The sequence below is a fragment of the Lepidochelys kempii genome, chromosome 5, assembly GCF_965140265.1.
Source record: "Lepidochelys kempii isolate rLepKem1 chromosome 5, rLepKem1.hap2, whole genome shotgun sequence".
Classification (NCBI taxonomy): Eukaryota; Metazoa; Chordata; order Testudines; family Cheloniidae; genus Lepidochelys; species Lepidochelys kempii.
The window spans coordinates 54,264,249-54,284,712 of record NC_133260.1 but is presented as its reverse complement, the minus strand read 5'-3'; the positions used below and the strand labels follow the sequence as shown (position 1 = coordinate 54,284,712).

Below are 20,464 nucleotides of genomic sequence, written 5' to 3'. Positions count from 1 at the left end.
TATGTTTATGAAATATAGATGGACTTCCCATTAACTTCAGTGGCAGCAAGTGAGGCCAAAGCAAAACATTCTTTTGAAAATCCTATTCTTTTTCTCTCTTCAGGTCAGCAAGGCAACACGTTTCTTTTAACAGTGCTGTAACTATTCCCATTAATTAATATGGTCTCAGAAATGTCTGATATCTTCCAGCCGAATAATATGAGGTTTTACCTATAGTCTTTACACAGGAGATGTATATGGAGGATGGGGGACAGAGGGAGGGGGGATAAAGATGCAAGACTGTAAAACACACAGATATGTTAAGTTCACAGTGGATTTAGCTTGGTTTTCTAATAAATCTGAAATCTGATAATGCAGTCGATTCAGACTTTATATTTAAAAACCCACACATGTCATGCCATTGTGTTGCCAGTTTTGGATTTTAGTAGGTATATTTAAATGTAACCAAATGGCTATTAATTAGCACTGTTGGAGTTTCTTCAACTATTTATAACTTTTTTCTTTCTTTTTCTTTTTTGGGCCCAGAATCTGATGAAGAGGAGCCAACTTCAGCAGGTAAGAGAATCTTATGATTTAATCATATTAACCACTATAGAAGGTTCTAGGTTTAATTTTAACCAAGGTGCTCTCCAAAGTATGACTCCATGGTAAATGCCTTTGAATTTAGGACTAGTTGTTAATTCACTACAGCATCAATGCTTTTCCTCCTATTTGGTTCTTCCTTTTGACAGTTCTTTGGTTTATATTGGAAACGTTAGGTGTGCCTAGACTTATTTCAAAAGAACTGATTGACAAATAATTAAGATATTTGACAATATACTTGCAGAGTCTCGTTTGGAAACTCCCTGAATGTTGTTCCAGGATACAAATTTGTTGCTTACCCTTCTGACTAAGCTTAACTACCTCAAATTAATTGGGAATCCATTAATTTGATATTTAAAAAACTTGAATACACACAAGCTTAGTAATAATTCTAGTATATATGAAGAAACATTAGTAGCATGTTCAGAAGAAACAAAGGGCCTAGGGTAGCAGAAAATAAATTGTAGGGATGAATGAGAGGTAGAGAGGGAGGATGTGTACAGGGGTTAGAGCAGTAGTATAGGGCCTGATCTACATTATAGACAAAGCTACATCAGCTAGGAGTGTCAAAAAGTCACACACCCCTAGCTGAAGTAGCTATGCTGGCAAAACTTTCTAGTGTAGATGTAAATATAATGACAGAAGAGTGCCTTGGTAAGCATAGCTAATGTCGTTTGGACAGATGCCAGCTATGCCAGCTGAACACCTCCTTCTCTGTGCATGTGCTATCTCTCCACTAGGGGGCTTTGTTGACATAGCTATGTGAGCCTAGTCTCTGTAAGTACAAACATGACCCAGGACTTGGGACACCTGGTCTAAGTCCTTGCTCTGCCACTGACTTCCTGTCTGACCTTGGGAAAGTCACTTAGCCCTGCCGAGATTCAGTTCACCATCTGTAAGATTGGGGAAATAGTGCTTCTCCCTCAAGTACCCGACCTCACAGGGGTGTTGTGAGGAAAATACATTAAAGGTTGTGAGGTGCTCAAATACTATGATATTGAGGGAACTATAAATAATTAAGGTTTCAGAGGAACAGCCGTGTTAGTCTGTATTCGCAAAAAGAAAAGGAGGACTTGTGGCACCTTAGAGACTAACCAATTTATTTGAGCATGAGCTTTCGTGAGCTACAGCTCACTTCATCAGATGTTTACCGTGGAAACTGCAGCAGACTTTGGAATAAGAGTGAGAAAGGTAAAAGGTGAGCAGAGAGGGAGAATAAGCGAGAAAGGTACTGAAAAGTCGGAAGAGGGAAAGGAGGCAGCTGAAGTTGCTTAATAAAAGGAGATAGTGTCAGAGATTAAACAAACTGTGCAAGAGCAAAAGTATGAAGGATATTGGAAAGAAGAGTCTGGATAAGAGAACCTGAAATTGCTTAAACATGTTTAAAGATATTTTTAAATCATTTTTAAAAGTTCCAGCCTTCTGAGAATCCATTGTAGAAGGACCCATCAGCATTAAAATTTTGTTTAATATATCTTAATAAGCAGCACAAAACATTATATTGTTTCTGTTCCATGGTCTGGATAAGTGCACAAATGTTTCTGGTACAAATTCTTCCAACAGGTGAATTCACAATTTGGGTTGAAATACTCTTACTGTAAACATTTGTGCCAGTAAAACTCAGCTACTCCAAGTATTCACAGAAAGTATATATACAAGGAGAACAAACCTGACCCAAACAAATGCATTTTAAAATTTGAATGAATATAATGGAAACAGTTTGCATTATCCACTCTGGTTGTACTGCTAGATATATCGTGTCATGCTTCAGGTCCTGATCCAGCAAAGCTCTCTCTGACTCTCTCTGACTCAGAAGGGACCACCAGAACATCCAATCTGACCTGCTCTATATCACAGGCTACCAACACCAGCCAGCACTGTGACACTAAACCCAGCAACCAAAATTAGACCAAAGTTTTAGAGTCCAGATGAGACAAAACTATTATGTGCCACAGGCAAGGGATAGGGTGATCCTGGCAATGATCCACAGTTTATGCTACAAAGGAAGGAGGGAAAGCCGCAAGGTCACATAAGGCAACACTAAACTTTAAGTCTGTGATTGGTCCCACTGACTCTGTAAGCAGGTGCTTAATTGGGGCCTTAAACAGGAAGCAGTGAATCTGTGGTCCAGAAGCTCAGTGTAAATTGTGACAAAAAAATACTCCATCTTGTTCCTAAGGAAGCCAAAATCAAAACTCTCATAGACCTCAATGGGTGTAAGATTAGGCCCAGTCTTCTAACCTTCTTTACGTAGTGCTATTATATGAAAATAAACTTAAAATTAAGAGAAAAAAGCCTCTCATATATGTGTTGCTTGTTCAAAGAAATTACTCCAGGGTTTCTCCTATTATGCATAGAATGAAAATATTCTTTATCTAAATGTTAATTTATACCCTGAAATGGACTAAACAATTTGAGATCTTTGGAAGCTTTTTAATTTATAGTTTCTGTTCATTTTGCTTTAAGATATGACCAGATGGTATTGTTCTGAAAGTAATAGATTGCAACATTCTTATGGAAGTGTTTTTAATACAATTATTTTCCCAGCTTTTATTGGCATTTAGAACTCTGTGTTCTGCATAAATCAAATAATCCTTCCCTATAATACCACTTTTGGGACTCAAAACATTTTTCTTCTTGATGAAAGATGCATGTTATATAGATTTATATTAGGGGCCTGATCCTAAGCCTACTGCAGTAAATGGGAGTCTTTCCATTGACTTCAGCTGGAATTGGATCAGACTCTCAAAGAAGGAAGCTTTCTAAAGAGAGAGAGTTAAACTTCTTTCAGGTACTGGAAGTTTCTTCTGAAGCTCAAGTGTTTTCTTTCTCTACAAAGAATGCTTGTTCTTTACATTTTTCATCTACTTTGTGGTTCTTGTTTTGGAGGAGTATAATTAACATTATGATGCCAGGGGAGTAAAGTTAACATGGAAGTGATTTTGGAGGATTGTAAGGACATTTTCATAATTGCAAGGCTCAGGGGTAATCATTTATCATTCAAAATCATAAGTATCTTAGATTGTACTCTGAATACTTTTCTTCAGGTATGATGTTGGAATTTTGTAGAACAAGGACAATGCCGTCAATCACAAAAGGTGGAAAGATACAGGTTAACCCAGAGGCAGATTTGAGTACGGGCTTCTTTATTGCGATACTTGTTCCCCTGGACAATTGTCCAGTAAGCACTGGATTAATTATATCACACTCATTTTATTTAAGTTTAACATGTAAATGCCTACATCATTTACAATGCCCCCAAAAACCTTATTAAGTAATAGAAACACCCATACTGTTAGTATGCCCACTGTTAGTATGCCCATTACGCATGTCATACAAGCATTTTTACTTTGAAAATACATTTCTTTGCAACAGTATTTTGCCATAAATCTCCCTCATCAGCAATTCTCAGATGAGGGTGGAAGGGGCCATGACCGAGAGCTCGCTTATGAATTTGGGAAAGGAAGGGAGGAGGAAATAACACTTCTTTCTTCAAAAGGTATCCTTTAGATCCCTGCATTTCTTATGCAGCTGCAACCCTTATCGATGAGGAGGGATGGGAAAGGGATAACACTTTATTTATTAAGCAAAGGAATAGTGCATGCCTGTGTCTACTCCCTGATATCATGCCAACACACTCGCGGTTTTCCATGTCTTTATTTAACCCTTACATATCCCAACACATTGCATAGTTGGGGAAAAAAAGGACAACTGATAAATAGCAATGCTAATACTAGGCATCCATAGCCTTTGTTTCCAGTGAAAAAGTACCAGCGATGTTCAAGATGGCACTTTTTACCAGGTGACATTATCACCTGACCTTGCAGTGTCAAAGCAACCATGAAACCAGAATTATTTGCAATGTACACAGGAAGGAACTCCCGGAAGATGGGGGAATCCACATCTTTGAAGACTCATTGTCTTTTTCCTAATGGCCCATTGAGGCTGATGGCCTGTTGTCTGGTGGGTGTCTCTCAAATACACACAGAGTTGTAATTCGTTTCAGAGTGGTAGCCGTGTTAGTCTGTATCAGCAAAAAAAAAAAAAGGAGTCCTTGTGACACCTTAGAAACTAACAAATTTATTTGGGCATAAGCTTTCATGGGCTAGAACCCACTTCATCAGAATTGTTACATAGTCAATATTCCTGACTTTAGATACAGAAATGATACATGCATACAAATTGGATAATCACATTCAGTAAATTATAACCTCTCTGATGATATCTTAGAAGACCCGTTTTGCATAAAATATATCTCTTATGCCATATCCATATCATAAGCATATTTCCATAAAGATTATGGGTTGTAACATCACAATTAGGGATTTTTTTTTCCATTTGATCAGCAGGATAAAATGATAATCCTGGATTCTACATTTCATGATGGAGTTCGGCTCTCAGCATCCAAGACACACTGGCCTTTTGCATGTAAGCCCATCAGAAGTGTATAGTCACTGAATTTTACCCTGGCCAGTGGCCATTATTACAGCCTATGTGAAAGGATTAGTATCTTTATAATCCTCAAATAATAGGTGTCTTGTCTGTTCTTAAATGAGTCTATATCTAGAGAAATGACATTTCAAAATATTTATGTGGCATCATTGTTTTGGTTATGTAGGCAATGAACTAAATGGGCTCTTCTCAGCTGCGAAGGAGCTTACGCTTTTCTGTAAGACACAGCTTCCAGTCTCAACATTTTTTGAAAATATCTGATTGGTTTGTAAGGATAACTTTCAAGCTAAATCCTTTTTGGTTTTGACAGCATTTTTGTGTCCTTTCTCTGTAGAAATGCTTTAAAGTTCTGGAACAGCTTCTATCACATTCTGGGTTAGCTTGGTGCCTAGTTTTATCTCAGATATCTGTGAATCCTTTCTTTTGAACCACTTCCGTGAATTCAAACATAGTTACTGTTTTCATCTGCATTTCTGACTGCTATTTTTTTCTCCCCCAATCATGGAAAGACAGCTAGAAAAATCTTCTCTGAGGTGCTTTCTAAAAGACGCCACCTCTCCTAGTGTACAGCCATGAGTGTGAGTCTCTCCTAGTGGCTTCTTTAACTTGGAGGCCTCTGCACTGTGATAATTTATATCCGAGAACAGTTTGTCTATATCAGCTGCTGCTGGATGACCTGCTTATATGAAGCTTTGTATCTCAAAATGTTCATCCTAGATTAATGTGTTTCCTCTCCTCCCCCTAAGGCTTAACATCTTATTTCCCTGAATATGGAATGGTTTCTGACAATATCAAAGTGTAATTTCTTCAAAGCAAGATGAGAGATGGCACAGATAAACATGCTTCACTTTGTTCACCTGCTTTTACTCCTTTACTTAGAATGCAGAAATAATGCATTCCCTCTTTCTCTTCAAAATCATTACTCTGAACCAAGAACAGTCTTTGTTGTTGTTGTCAATGAACAATCTACTCTTTTTAAAAGCCGAGGATAGTAGGCAATTGGCGCTTAATGTTCATATACATGGAATATGCAAATATATTAGGCACCTCATAAGAGTGAAAGATGCTTTAAAGTTTAGACTTGATGTTGTTTTTAATGGAGTAGAGATGCAAGATAGAAAGTAATAATACCTTCCACTGGATGTAATGCATTTAATCTTCAAAATGATTCATAAACAAATATTACCTAATCCTCACAACAGCTCTGTGATGTAGGTATTTAGGTACAGATAGATACTGTGACGGGGCAAGGCCAGATGGCTATAGAAAAATAGTGGGAGATAGATATATTAGCTCCAGGCTAAACAAATCCCTGGTACCAGGCTAAGTGAAATGGAAGCTGCTGTAGGTCAATTAAGACGCCTGGGGCCAATTAAGAACTTTCCAGAAGGCAGGGAGAATGCTAGGTTGATTGGGACACCTGAAGCCAATCAGGGGCTGGCTGAAACTAGTTAAAAGCCTCCCAGCCAGTCAGGTGCATGTCAGGAGCTATGGAAGGAAGTTGTGCTGTTGGAGAGGCTGAGTAGTACACACCATATCAGGCACAAGGAAGGAGGCCCTGAGGTAAGGGTGAAGTGGAGCTTGAGGAAGTGAGGGTTGCTGTGGGGGAAGTAGCCCGGGGAATTGTACATGTCGTGTTTCTAAAAGGTGAGCTACCATAGCTGATATTATTAGGGTCCCTGGGCCGGAGCCTAGAGTAGAGGGTGGGCCCGGGCTCCCCCCACCACCACCATCTTTGCCCCCTGATTAATCACTGAGACTGGGAGACAACAGAGACTGTGCAAGGAAGGATAACTTCTCTTCACTTCCCTTGCTGGCTTATGATGAAAATGGCTCAGTAGACTGTGACCCTTGTCTCTAGAGAAAGAAGGGTTACCTGGAGGGTCACAGTGAGCCTCTGAGGCTAGCGAAATCCGCCACGAAACACGGGACCCATGGAGGCAAGGACAGAGCTTTGTCCCAATACATAACAGCATTATTTATAACTGTTAAGTGGAACCTGTTGGGAAAGCCTTCATTTTTTGATACTGTTTTGCGGTATGGATTCTTTTTCCTTCCTTATTTCTAATTTTAACTTTTGTAAACTTTAACATCAGTTGACAAGAGCAAACTAAAATGTATAGAAGGTCCTTGTAGAGAAATCCAGCAAGCATGGGAAATGTCTATGGGGTCTGAAATAAGAAAGGATAACTGACCCAGCACAGAACTGAATACAGAAAAAGGAGTAAAAGGGTTAGAACAGAAAAAAAAAAACACCCAAAAAACAGCAGATGGTTCAGAACAAAATAAAAAGGAAGTAACAGAGACAGGATTTATAGTGGGAAACAAAAAAATAGCAATAGACATAGGAGAAGCTAAAGGGCTAGACCTCATACAACAATACCTGACTTGGTGAAAAGTCACATTGCACTCTGAAAATATTTCCAGTGTTCAATGTGAGTAAAGGTGGCAGAATCAGCCTCAAGGTAAGAAAAAAGTTTAACAGAAGATATGAAAATAAAGTTAACAGAGACATTATTAAACTCTGCTACTTCAGAATTCACCACAGCATTGTTCTGGATGGGACTCTCGACTTCTCCCAGGTGCATCTTATTAGAGTTCAACAACCAAAGTGAACAACATGTGAACAATGTGTGAACAATAGTTTTGAAGAACAACAGTTATGAGAAGGTGAGTAACCATTTTTCTTCTTCGAGTGACTGTTCACATCAATTCCAATCAGATGACTCCCAAGCTCTAATCCGGAGGTGGGGTCGGAGTTAAGGAATCGCTGACTGGAGCACCGCTCTGCCGAATGCCGCATCATCTCTGGAATACTCAGTGATAGCATAGTGAGTGGCGAACGTATACACCGATGACCATGTTGCCATTCTGCAGATCTCCTGAATGGTGATCTGGGCCAGGAAAGCCGCTGATGAGGCTTGCGCCCTGGTGGAGTGTGCCGTAATAGCTGGGGCTGGGACCTTAGCCAGCTCGTCGCATGTGCAGGTGCAGTCCATGATCCAGGAAGAAATGTGTTGGAAAGAAACTGGGAGCCCTTTCATCCAGTCTGCCACCGCAATGAACAGCTGGTTCGATTTCCTGAAAGGTTTAGTGCTCTCGATGTAGAATGATAGTGCACGCCGGACATCCAATGAGTGAAGCTTCTGATCCTGTGCACTGTTATGAGGCTTAGGACAGAAGACTGGTAGAAAAATGTCTTGGCTAGTATGAAATTGGGACACCACCTTGGGAAGGAAGGGTGGGTGAGGCCTGAGTTGCACCTTGTCTTTGTGGAAGACCATGTAGGGTGGGTCGGACACCCTCCTAGCCGATGTGATGGCGACCAGGAATGCCACCTTCCACGACAAATACAGAAGGGAGCAAGTCACCAATTGTTCAAAAGGGGGCCCCATTAGCCTGGAGAGGACCAGATTGAGGTCCCATGCAGGCACAGGTCGTCGAGTCTGTGGATATAATCTTTCCAGGCACTTGAGGAAATGCCCTACAATGGCGAACATGGAATGCCCAAACTCTGCCGGGTGGAAGGCTGAACTAGCAGCAAGATGTACCCTGAGGGATGATTCTGTTAGGCCCTGTTGTTTCAGATGCAGGAGGTAATCCAGGATGAGTGGTATAGGCGACTGGATTGGAGGTGTGCAATGCTGGGCACACCAGCAAGTGAACCTCTTTCACTTAGTTAGGTAGATGGTTTCCTACTGCCGAGGAGAACCTGCCTTACCAGTTTCAAGAACAGGAGCTCCAGGGGGTTTAACTATGAAGCTTCCACGCGGTGAGATGGAGGGACTGGAGGTCTGGGTGGTGAAGGCAACCGTGGTCCTGGGTGATGAGATCTGGGTAAAGCGGTAGCAGGATTGGGGTGTCCACGGACAGCTCCAGAAGCATGGTGTACCAATGTTGGCGTAGCCATGCTGGGGCCAACAGAATTATTTCTGCTTTGTCTATGTGAATCTTGAGCAGTACCTTGTGTTAGAGTGGGACGAGTGGAAAGGCATACACAAGACGGTCCCCCCAGGGTAGCATGAACACATCCAAGATCGAGCTTGGGCTGTGTTTCTGGAAGGAACGTTGGGCACTTTCTGTTGCTCTGTGTGGCAAAGAGATCTACCTGGGGAACCCCCCACACACCTTTGGAAGGTGCAATATATGACATCTGGACAGATGAGCCACTCGTGTTTGCAAAATGACCTGCTGAAGTGATCCGCTCATTCATTCTGTATTCCCGGGAGATATGACACCTCCAGGTGAATGGAGTGGGCTATGCAAAACCCCCATAGCTGAAGGGCTTTGCAACATATGGGGGAGAAATGGGCTCTGCCCTGTTCATTGATGTAAAACATGGCAATGGTGTTGTTGGTCATTGCCACTCACTGCCTTGTAGTAGGGACAGGAAGGTCTGGCAGGCTTGTCACGCCGCTCTGAGCCCCTTGATATTCATATGGAGTGAGAACTCGTTCTGCGACCATATGCCTTCCATTCAGAGATCTCCCAGGGGAATGCCCCAACCCACTAGGGACAGAGAGGGTTACTAGAGACAGAGAGGGTTGTGGGCTGTTGAAGGGGACTTCCTTGCTCACCAACCAAGGGTCGAGCCACCATCGGAGGGACTTGAGTACTTGCTCTTGCACAGTGACCACTGAGTCCAGTCTGTCACGCCCTGGGCAGTAGACCAGTGTAAGCCATACTTGTAGAGGTCTGAGCCTCAGTCTGGCATGTTGGACCACGTAAGTGAAGGCTGACAGTGACAAGTGGCCGAGGAGACTCCAGCATCCCCTTGCTGTAGTGGTCAGGTACCACCTGAGGTTTTGAATAATGTTGGTTATGGCTTGGAACTGGGTCTCTGGCAGGAACGCTCTTGCCTGTACCGAGTCCAGCTCTGCTCCAATGAATTTTATTCTTTGGGTCAGTGATAAGGTTGACTTGTTCATGTTGAGGAGGAGTCCCAGTGTCTCAAAAGTGAATCTGACTAATTGGCCTTGAGACTCTACCTGCCTCCTTATTAACCAATCGTCAAGGTAGGGAGGAAGGCTGCTATGACTAACATACACTTGGTGAACACTCAGGGAGCCATTGATAGACCAAATGGGAGGACCGTGAACTAATAATGTTTGTGGTTGACCACAAACCATAGGAACCGTCTGTGCGCAGGCTGAATGGCTACGTGAAAGTATGCAAGTAAAAGATAGAGGATGATCCCACACCCTAACCCAAACTACTATATACAGTAATCTAAACTAACTACTAACTGAAATCTAGACTACAAAACTACAGGCTAAAGAAGAAAACTAAGGGAAGCCCTTGCAAGACAAGCAAATGCAGTTCCAGTGGCCGTCACAGACAGGAGGAAGGAACTGAAGGGGTGTCGGGTCTGGAGGGTTATATATTGAGCGCCATGAAGGTGCCACTCCAGGGGCTCCACAGCCGACCCGCCGGGACCTGCTAACAGAAAACTTTCTGATGACCTTGCATGCAGCGTGTGCACACCTGATTGGAATCGACGTGAACAATAACTCCAAGAAGAACGATTCTTACACTCTCCATTGGCCAGCATGTTCAGGTGGTGGAACCTTGGTTCCACCTACATACAGATTCCTGCTCAGGTGCTTGTGTGTGAGTGAGGAGGGGAATAGGATCAGGTGTACATCACCCACTTACTCCTGCATACCCAAATCCAAGGTCTGGATAGGCCATTTAAGGGGATGAGTTTCCCCTTACGCACCTGTACAGATGTACAAAGGCTGAGGGACAATAGAACCCTACTCTTGTTATATTTTTCAGGAGTAAACAATGAATACTCTTGTTATATTTTTCAGGAGTAAACCTCCCCCCTGGGTTATAGTTGTGTGAGAAGTATGAGAAAGTGCTTTTGCTTAAATGGAAAACAAATAAACAGATTCCTCAATTGCTCTCCTCTACAACCTGTAAACACATGCATCCTTAGCTGCCACACAGGTCCATCACAGTCTAAAAGAGAAGGGCTTCTGTGCAAGCTTTTTGTTAAGGTATCCACAGCCCTTCATTGATTCACTGAGAACTACATTCTGAGCCAAAAGTGAAAACATTTGAGACCTTATTGTGGTTAGTATTTCCATTGGAGTTAAATCATTTCTATGCCGTAGTGTAGTATATATTTGCCTTATTAATATTAAATGGAGTGTGGCTGTGAAATTCAATTTCACAGCCAGGGCAGCTCAGCATGTTGCATAGCATTGCCCCAGTGATCGCTTTTATTGGTTCTAAGAAGTTCAAATTATTACTGCTGTAATGTTTATCACAGAGGAATAACAAAAGAACCACGCACCTTATACTTCAGTAGTGCTCTCAGCAAATCTTTCCAGAAAGCACTTGTATTCATAAAAGGTTCAAACCCCTCTCTTGCATGTTTGACTTCTCTCAGTCACCAACATAAATCCAGATGAACGTTAGGGACAAGGTTGGAGGCTAGCCGTAGTATTTCAGTGGTAGTGAGTTCTTAAGGCACAGTGATAAGAAATTTCCTGAGCCCTATAGAACCATCAGGGTTGGAAGGGACCTCAGGAGATCATCTAGTCCAACCCCCTGCTCAAAGCAGGACCAATCCCCAATTTTTGCCCCAGATCCCTAAATGGCCCCCTCAAGGATTGAACTCACAACCCTGGGTTTAGCAGGCCAATGCTCAAACCACTGAGCTATCCCTCCCCCCAGGCACAGAAGACATAACAATACAGTGTAATTGGGTATCATGTCATGATCTTGTGTGTGAAAGGCTTATGAAGTGCCCTCTGATTTTAATACCCTATGCAATATTCTGTTACTGTATCTGTTGCTCTCTCCAAGCAGTGTTGTGGGTTTGTGATAGCATTGCCTCGTATCATTTGGGGGGGCAAAAGAAATTCTGTGAAATATGCAAAATTATTCTGTATCTCATATATTTTGAATAGTATCTTCTAATGGATAGGATCACACTTTTCCACTCCCCTCCGTGTCTGTAATGGAACTTTACACTTTCATTCAGCTTGCCTTACACATTTGTAACAAATTTTCCTTTTTTAAAAATAGAACTGCACATTTTCTTCTTCAGTGCCTAGAGCTCTCTTGCTAATTATTTTTCCACATATTCTAAGCTGAACAGAGAAGTAAAATAAAAATACTCTATAAAGATAACATTGAACACAGCCATTCTGATGAAATAGGGGCTTGTGCAATAAAAATAAAAATGCCAGGTGGTATAGTAGACTATTGCCTTTAAAGGCGTCATATCCTGCTCAGGTCAGGAGTGGAAATTAATTGGTATTTCCAGATTATTTCTTAGTGAATATTTGTCCAGATAGCACAAAAATACCTTGCAGTTCAGTGAAATTGGCCCATTTTCTTCTTGGGATTAGGATAGAAAGGCTGCTGGATATTTGAATTGGGCTGCACTGCCAGTAGCTATCTGAGAGAGATTATATAACAGTACTGCTCCACACTGGGTATGGCTGCAGAGAGTGTGACCAGTTGCTCAGTTTTATAAGCACAATAGTCACTCTGAAGTTTGTATAAAAAAATTATACATGGCTCAGGTAAGGCTGCCTGTAGTTGAGACTGCCCAGTGCTTTCCATTATAAGAAATTGTTTTCAATTGCTTATACCTTTGCTGAACTTTAACCATTAGGGCTGATATTTTTCATGCTGGGTGTCTGCCTCAGGCTGAATTTTTTTTATTTTTTATTTTGGAAGTTTTAGCTGTAAAATGGTTCAGCTGGGGTTAGGGGAAAATACATTGTTTTGATCATGTTAAAATTCACACAGCCATTTCATTGAAAACCTTTAGCACCTTCGTGCTTTGGAGTAGGAATTTGAAATTGGGCTGGGAGGTCACCTTATGGCACCTTTTTCTCTACCCTTGAAAAAACACTTAAATTGGGCCATGTTTATAAGCCTGCGGGGGGATGGAGGGGGATCTGTTTGCACATGCTCAGTAGACACTTGTTAGAGTTAGGCAGCTACCTGCTTCAAAGAGCCCATTCGCACTGTGAATGCTCCAGCTCAGGGCTGCAAGAGCTAATAGGGCTTCCCTGCCATTGGTTTCCTGGATGTTTTGGGCCACTGTGGTGTCAAATACCAGAACTGAGAGCAGGAAATCTGTCTTTCCTGTGCTTTCAATGCTCTCCTTGCTGGGCCCAGGCAGCCTGGAGGTGGAAGCTGCTTGTCTTAATATATTGAGGATAAGAACCAGACGTTGGAGTGGATAAAAGGGGTAAATGGGGATAAAGAACATGGAGATGGAAGAAGGAGACTGAGACTGGTAGCTGGCAGGGCATGGAAACTGGGCCCAGGAGCAGTGGTGGGAGACTGGGTCATGGAATCAGCTGTGAGAGGGATGAGGAAAGACTGTGAGGGGGCTGGGACAGAGATCAGATGTGGACCCTGCTGAAAAGCAGAGGTTGGGACTGGCTGGGGAAGGAGACCTGGACTGGAACGGGAAGCCCAAGTATTTGTGTTATGTGTCTGTACCCAAAATTAGTTGATATTTTAGGCAATTTTGGCTTTAATCTTTGTGCCTCAGATTCTCCATCTGTAAAACAGGTATAATACACCCTCATCTTACAGTGGTGTTGTAAAGATTCATATAATCATATTTGTGAAACACTCGGATACAATTGTGAGGGCACCATAGAAATGCCCACAAGGAAGTTAATGATTTTGTATTCAGTGCATGATTTGGATGGTGTGCAGTTAGTAAGGCCTGAGGCCGCATACTGAATTAGGAAGATAAAAGTCAATACTAAAGTACTACCCATTCACAGAATGAGACGGGGGTTCTGTGGGAAAAAAATACTATGTAATCATCTAATTAAAGACTATGTTACAAGGTACACGCACAAGGGAACAAAATAAAGTTGCACATACAACCTTAATTCTTGCATTTCCTACCTTTGAGTATGTGACTTTGTAACCTTAAATGTTCATTGAACATAGTTTTCTTGAGATGTAATTTATCTAAGGGGCCAATCCTTCCATCCATTTGGATTCAGAATTGTCATTGTACTTACTGGCAGTTCTTCCTGTGAAACTGTGAGTATCACCTCCTTGCTCAGTATTCTTGTGTTATACTAGGAAGTTGGTCAGCAGTATGGTAAAACTTAGTTTCCACCAGAAGGGCACATTAATAGAGCTTACATTTTTATTGCTGAATATATATGTATGTATGTATGTATGTGTGTGTGTGTATATATATATAAATAAAATAACATGCATTTTATATATATAATAATGCATGTGATTTTTTTTAACAACATCAAAAATTACACAAAAATTTCTGCATAAAATTCCTCGAAACTCTTATAGTTTAGTGAGCTTTACCTTTCATATTCTCTTACCAAATGTCCTCCCAAGAGTCTTCCTTACATATTGTTTCCCTTAGTAATTAATTTCTTAAATATAATGAGCTTAACATTCAACAGATTAAGGTCCCAGTCCTACAAACTTTCACACAGCAAATGTTCTCAAGATCAGGCCTTAAGTAATGCTGGCATGAGCCAATGTTGATGTAAAAGCCTCCCATTGATCTAAATGCTTTCAGAACCATGGGTTTTGCAACATAAAGATTTAGTCATATCGATATAGGTGTATGTTGCATTATATCAGTGATGATTCTGGTTATATTTTTAAAGGCATTGCCCCAGGCTTGCAGTGAAGCAGGGCACAACAGATGTTAAAATGGACAGATAGGTGGCAAATGGAATTAAATGACTCTGAGGGCATGAGAAAGTGTTAAAATAGAACCAAATGGATTTTTTCCTTGTGCTTCTTGTTATAAAGCTCTGTCCTCTCTGATACTGATTTGATGTCCGATTCCCATTCAAGTGAGTCTCTTTCTATATTATGTTCACTGTTTCCCTGCCTGCTACTAATCCTCTATCTAAAAAAGAATATTGTTAAAATGTCTGATGTCCCAAACAATCTGCTCTCTGGCTACAATCAGAAGGATTTGACTGTCCCTGTAAGGGATTAGGTAATTGGATTGTCTGAGTAGCTGATTCTGGCTGGTATCTCAAAAGAGTTATTTCCAAAATGTAGCTGGGAGATAAAGAAAGCAGCCACGTGCTCACTAAATGAGGTGATTAGGTCAGGAGTCAGGAGTTCAGTGGAGGTGACCCAGTTTCTTCAGACATGTTTTTCTGAGGTGTTCACAAGGACTTTATGCCTAACCTGCCTTTGGGTGGGGAGAAGGCTGAGGGGAAATTTTGGGTGCGTGTTTAGAAATCATAGATTGTAAATAACATTGATGAGGATTTAGAGTAACAGCCGTGTTAGTCTGTATTCGCAAAAAGAAAAGGAGTACTTGTGGTACCTTAGAGACTAACCAATTTATTAGAGCATAAGCTTTCGTGAGCTACAGCTCACTTCATCAGATGCATATCGTGGAACAAAGCTCCAAGGCCAGGAATGTTTAAAATGAGCAGTAGTCTTTGACATATAGCATTGAAGCAACACTGCAGATGAAATCCAAATTTACATTTGCTAATGTAAGAGAAATTATTCATTAATAAACACACACAATGCTACAGAATTACAATAGCTGAATCGAAATCCTTTCATATTGACCTCAGGGCAAGAGTTCCTCAGAGTTTTAATGGTGAATTCTGGAAGAGCAAATAGTTCTGATAATTTGCCATGTAAGATAGCAGTGCTGTGTCACATTGCTCTGTTCTGAGATTTGAAATAGACTGTTAAATAATAGTTCTGTCAAGCTGGCATTTCCCTTTGCAAACTTTCTAGTGAAATGAGAGGGAAGCAAAAAGTGTAATGTATTTGTCAGCTAGTCTTGTTCCTCTCTGAATTTTGGTAGCAGGGGATGAGGAGCATATAACAACCTTTGAGAACTCCTGGAAAGGGAATTTGCAGGAATTTAGTTAGCTGGGAATAGTGTTTCACAAAAATACAGATTTTAAAGGATTTATTCAGCATAGCACTAAAGGATGTGGATTTGATTTCACTATACTGGAATTTGATACCGTTACACATGACATTAACACTGGGCTTCCACATGCAGAGCCTTCTGCCAGCTTGCAGTTTCTGAAGGCAGACTCTTTCTTCTCTCACCCATTTTAACAGACTGCCTGACTTCATACAATCAGCAGAAGAATGTCATTTCAGGTTCTCTTGCTGGGACCATACCCAGCTACAGATTGGATCCATTTCTGAAAAGGAATAACAGCGCCCACTCAGGTCCTCTATCTCAGTGGTTTTCAAACTTTCTTTCTGGCAACCCAGTTGAAGAAAATTGTTGATGATGAGGGGTTTGGGGTATGGGAGGGGCTCAGGGCTGGGGCAGAGGGTTGGGGGCGCGGGGGTGAGGGCTGTGGGGTGGGGTTATAGTGAGGGAGTCAGGGTGTGGGAGGGCGCTCTGGGCTGGGGTAGGGGCTTGGGGTGTGGGAGGGGGTCAGGGCTCTGGGTTGGGGGGTGCAGGCTCTGGGGTGGGGCTGAGGATGAGGGGTTTGGGGTGCTGGAAGGAGTTTGGGGGGGCTCAGGGCTGGGGCAGGGGATTGGGGCACAGGGTTGGGGCATGGACTTACCTCAGGCAGCTCCTGGTCAGTGGCACAGCCATGGTGCAGAGGCAGGCTTTCGGCCTGTCCTAGCACCGCAAACTACGCTGCGCCCCGGAAGCGGCCAGCAGCAGGTCCAGCTCCTAAGTGGAGGTGTGCAAGCAGCTCCACTCAGCTCTTGCCGGCAGGCACCATCCCACCGAGCTCCCACTGGCCAGTTCCCAGCCAATGGGAGTGTGGAGCTGGTGTTCGGGGTGAGAGCAGCGCATGGAGCCCCGTGGGCCCCCCACGCCTAGGAGCCAGACCTGCTGCTGGCTGCTTCCAGGGTGCAACTGGTGTTGGAACAGATAGAACTAGTCTGCCATAACTGGGGAGCATCGCCAAGGGGACTTTTAACAGCCCAGCCCAGAGCCGCCATGACCCAGTGCCTTACATTCTGCGACCCTGTACTGGGTCATGACCCGCAGTTTGAAAACCACTGCTCTATCTTGAGTTACGTTGATGCTCATCATGTACTGACTTCGCCCTCATTTTACATGGCCACCCAGAGGAATAAGGTCATCCACACTCCTTTGTGCAGGCATGCAAAACCGGTTTAGATTGTGACTCTGGACACAGAGGAGAGAGGAGGGTCTTTATGCTTGATGATCCCCATCGAGAGCCAGCTTGCTGAGTACAAGGAGAGAGCATGCTGCATTGCTGCTCTCCTGCTTTTCTGCTCTGCCCCCCAGCCAGTGAAAGAGTGCTGCATGGGATGACTTGTAGCTAGAGGAGTGTGTCTGTGGTGCAATGATGCTTGAGACTACTCTTTAGATAGTGCCGTTTATGCACCAGCCCTTGCTCAGGGCTATGTCAAAGGCAAGCTTTAGCTTGGCAGGATTCATGTAATCTTATTTCAGTATCAAAACACCCACCACAACTCTAGTTGCTGTAGTGTTAGTTACTATATAATGAAAGAGGCTGGCATTAAAGTATTTGTTTATCATAAAAGACTAACTCCAAGTATTTCTATAGAGAAATTATTACCATTATTCACTGAAGTAGGTCAGGGCTCTCATCCATGCCCAAATGTGTTTGAATCACATTGATCAAGAGCAATTCATTTATATATATATATATATATATATATATAAGTGCCTGTGAGTGAGTACTGCAGGTGCGGGAGGCAGCAGAATTCAGTGATTCTGAGACGTAGCTTGAAGTTGAATGCACAGAGCTGCAAACACTAAATGTGAAGTTAAATTGAGTGTCTGTGGAGTATGCTGGATTGCTGAGCTGGTGTGAGGTCAAAATGGGGACAATCCTAGAGGGGTGAGGAGAAGGCAAGGGGTTGATCATTTAGGTAAGAGGGAAGAAAGACATAAGGAACGATTGTTGGGGTGGAGTTAGAGGTTGAGTATGACCGGGATTTGGGGCCCTTAGGGAGAAGTTTTGAGAACAGATGAAATAATTAAAAGAGAAAAGGGTGTGTGCCCTCCCTCCCGCATCCTGAGGGAAATGACTGACTGGAGTGTAAGCTTTGTCTGTTCCTCCTGATTTTCACCGAGGACCAGCTTGTAGCCTCCTGTTTTGGACAATATTTATGTCACATTTAATAATTATCTTTCTTTCATCACATTATCCTAGTGTTCAGTCTCTGAGATTTTCTTCTGTTGTTCCTGTGCCATTAATACAGGACTAGTAATTAAGGCCTAGCTCATAGAAATATGAATAACAAGTTTAGGCCATTGCTTTGATTAATTCCCTCTTAAGTATGCAGCTGGGGAACTGACAGGATTTTAAATTATTTGCTGTTATAATTAGGGCTCACATTTAGTTTGCAGTTGTATAAATGGAACACAGAACCTTGAGCAGGATCAAAGCTCTTGCTTGTTCCTCTGATACTTCAAAGTGAGTCCACATACAGTGTAAAGGGCTAGTAACAGAGTCAGTAGCAAAAGAGGTTATCATTGGTGAAAAGAAGAGAGAGATGACTCCCAAAGAAGCACCATTACTAAGATGTTCCACCTCACTGTAAGATGCCTGGCATAGGAACTACAGCATATTTTTCTCATCATTGTACATTGCTTATTCAGGCAATATACAAATATCATTAACAATAGGAATGGTTTCTGGTAGAGGTCACCAGGCCCAAACACCTTCATATGATACTGATCATAATTAGAGGATTTATTTTATTTTTTTTTTATTCTGTGACTTGTTCTTGTCTAAATCCTATGACAGACTAGGCAATGCACCCATTAACAATGGAAAGATCTGGGTGATGGTAGAACTTGATGAATAAATGATGTTTTGGTTTCCTGGCAATTTTGAAAAACTGAACAAAAAATTCAGTTAGACTTGAACCGAACCCAAAGGTTACAAAGAAAATTCAGTGAACTGACAAAATCCATTGTGGGTTGCATGAATCAACCTTAACCAGATTTGATGAGCTGGAAATAGTAGCCTTCCTCATAATTTTTATCCCAGCAGTTAGGAAACAGAAAAAGGCAAACCCCTCATGCACAATGTGGGAGACCTGGGTTCAGTTCCCTCCTCTGCCTGATGTGGAGGAGGGATTTGAACTTGAGTCTTCTGTATTATAGCAGAGTGGCCTTGCCACTGGGCTATGGGGTACTCTGGCATAGATGGCTCTCTCGATCTCTCCTTTTGAAGCTGTTCCATTGTGTATGAATAATTAAATCATCAGCGGAGTAGTGACCTGAACTTGAGTCTCCCACACCCTAAGTGAGTACCCTAACCAACAGACTAGAGCAGGGGTTGGCAACCTATGGCACGCGTACCAAACATGGCACGCGAGCCAATTTTTAATGGCACGCTGCTGTCTGCCAGACCCGGGCAGATAGCAGCGTGCCACTAAAAATCCTGCCCAGCCCAGCCCACTCTTTTCCACCCTCCGCCCACCACTCTCTCCTTGCAGGGCAGGCAAGCTTCCCCCTCCCCCCGCCCCTTCCCCCAGCATGCTGGATTCCTGCCCCTCCTTTTCTCCCTCCCCGTGGCCGATCAGCTGACAGCCCTTGCTATAGAAGGGGAGAGGGAAAAGCGGAGCCGCAGCATGCTCTCTGCTCTGGGGACCTTGGGGAAGGTGATTGTATCAGGGCATATCCCCTCCAGCCCCCTGCCATGAGCCGCTCAGGGCAGAGGGCTGGGAGCACCCCCACGACCCCAGCCCACACCCCCAGCCCTCTGCCCTGACCCCTGCACACCCTCACACACCCCCAGCCCCCTGCCCTGACTCCTGCACCCCACACACATACCCAGCCCCCTGCCCTGACTCCTGCACCCTCCTCACACACCCTCAGCCCCCTGCCCTGACTCCTGCAGCCCCCACACATACTCAGCTTCCCCATACCCCATGCCCTGATTCTTGCACCCCCCACATCCCCACTCCCACCCCTCGCACCAAATGGGAGCTGCCCAGGTAAGCGCTCCACACCCAAACCTCCTGCCCCAACCTGCCCCAAACCTCCTGCCCCAACTCCCTCCCTCATTCTAGCTCCTGGCCAGACCCTGCACCCCAACCCCCAGACTGCTCCTTCACCCCCAGCCCTGTCCTCAGCACACTCCCACCCTCATCTCAGTGCAGAGAGAGGAAGAGAATGGCTAGAACCAGGGAGAAGGTAGGTACCAACTCTATGTGGACAGGGCCAGGACTCCAGACCAGCAGCAGGCTGAGCGGGGCTGGCAGCCGGGACCTTGGCTGGCAGGAGCCGGCAAACGGAACCCCAGACCAACAGCGGGCTAAGCGGCAGCGGGCTGAGCCACTCAGCCCACTGTCAGTCTGGGGTCCCAGCCGCCAGCCCCACTCAGCCCACTGCCAGTCTGGGGTTCTGGCTGCCTGCCCCTTGCCAGCTGGGGTCCCGGCCGCAGGCCCCTCTCAGCCCGCTGCCGGCCTAGGTGAACAGAACCCCAGGCCGGCA

At 43.5% G+C, this 20,464-nt stretch overlaps 1 protein-coding gene across 1 annotated transcript in view; it reads left to right on the top strand.

Annotated features, from left to right (window-relative positions):
* EDIL3 (EGF like repeats and discoidin domains 3) overlaps positions 1 to 20,464 on the top strand; it is a 392,377-nt gene that overhangs the window by 145,242 nt on the left and 226,671 nt on the right. The window contains exon 3 of the mRNA XM_073344422.1: positions 526 to 555. Within this exon, the coding sequence (XP_073200523.1) occupies positions 526 to 555 (30 nt within the window). The remainder of the gene's footprint in view (positions 1 to 525; positions 556 to 20,464) is intronic.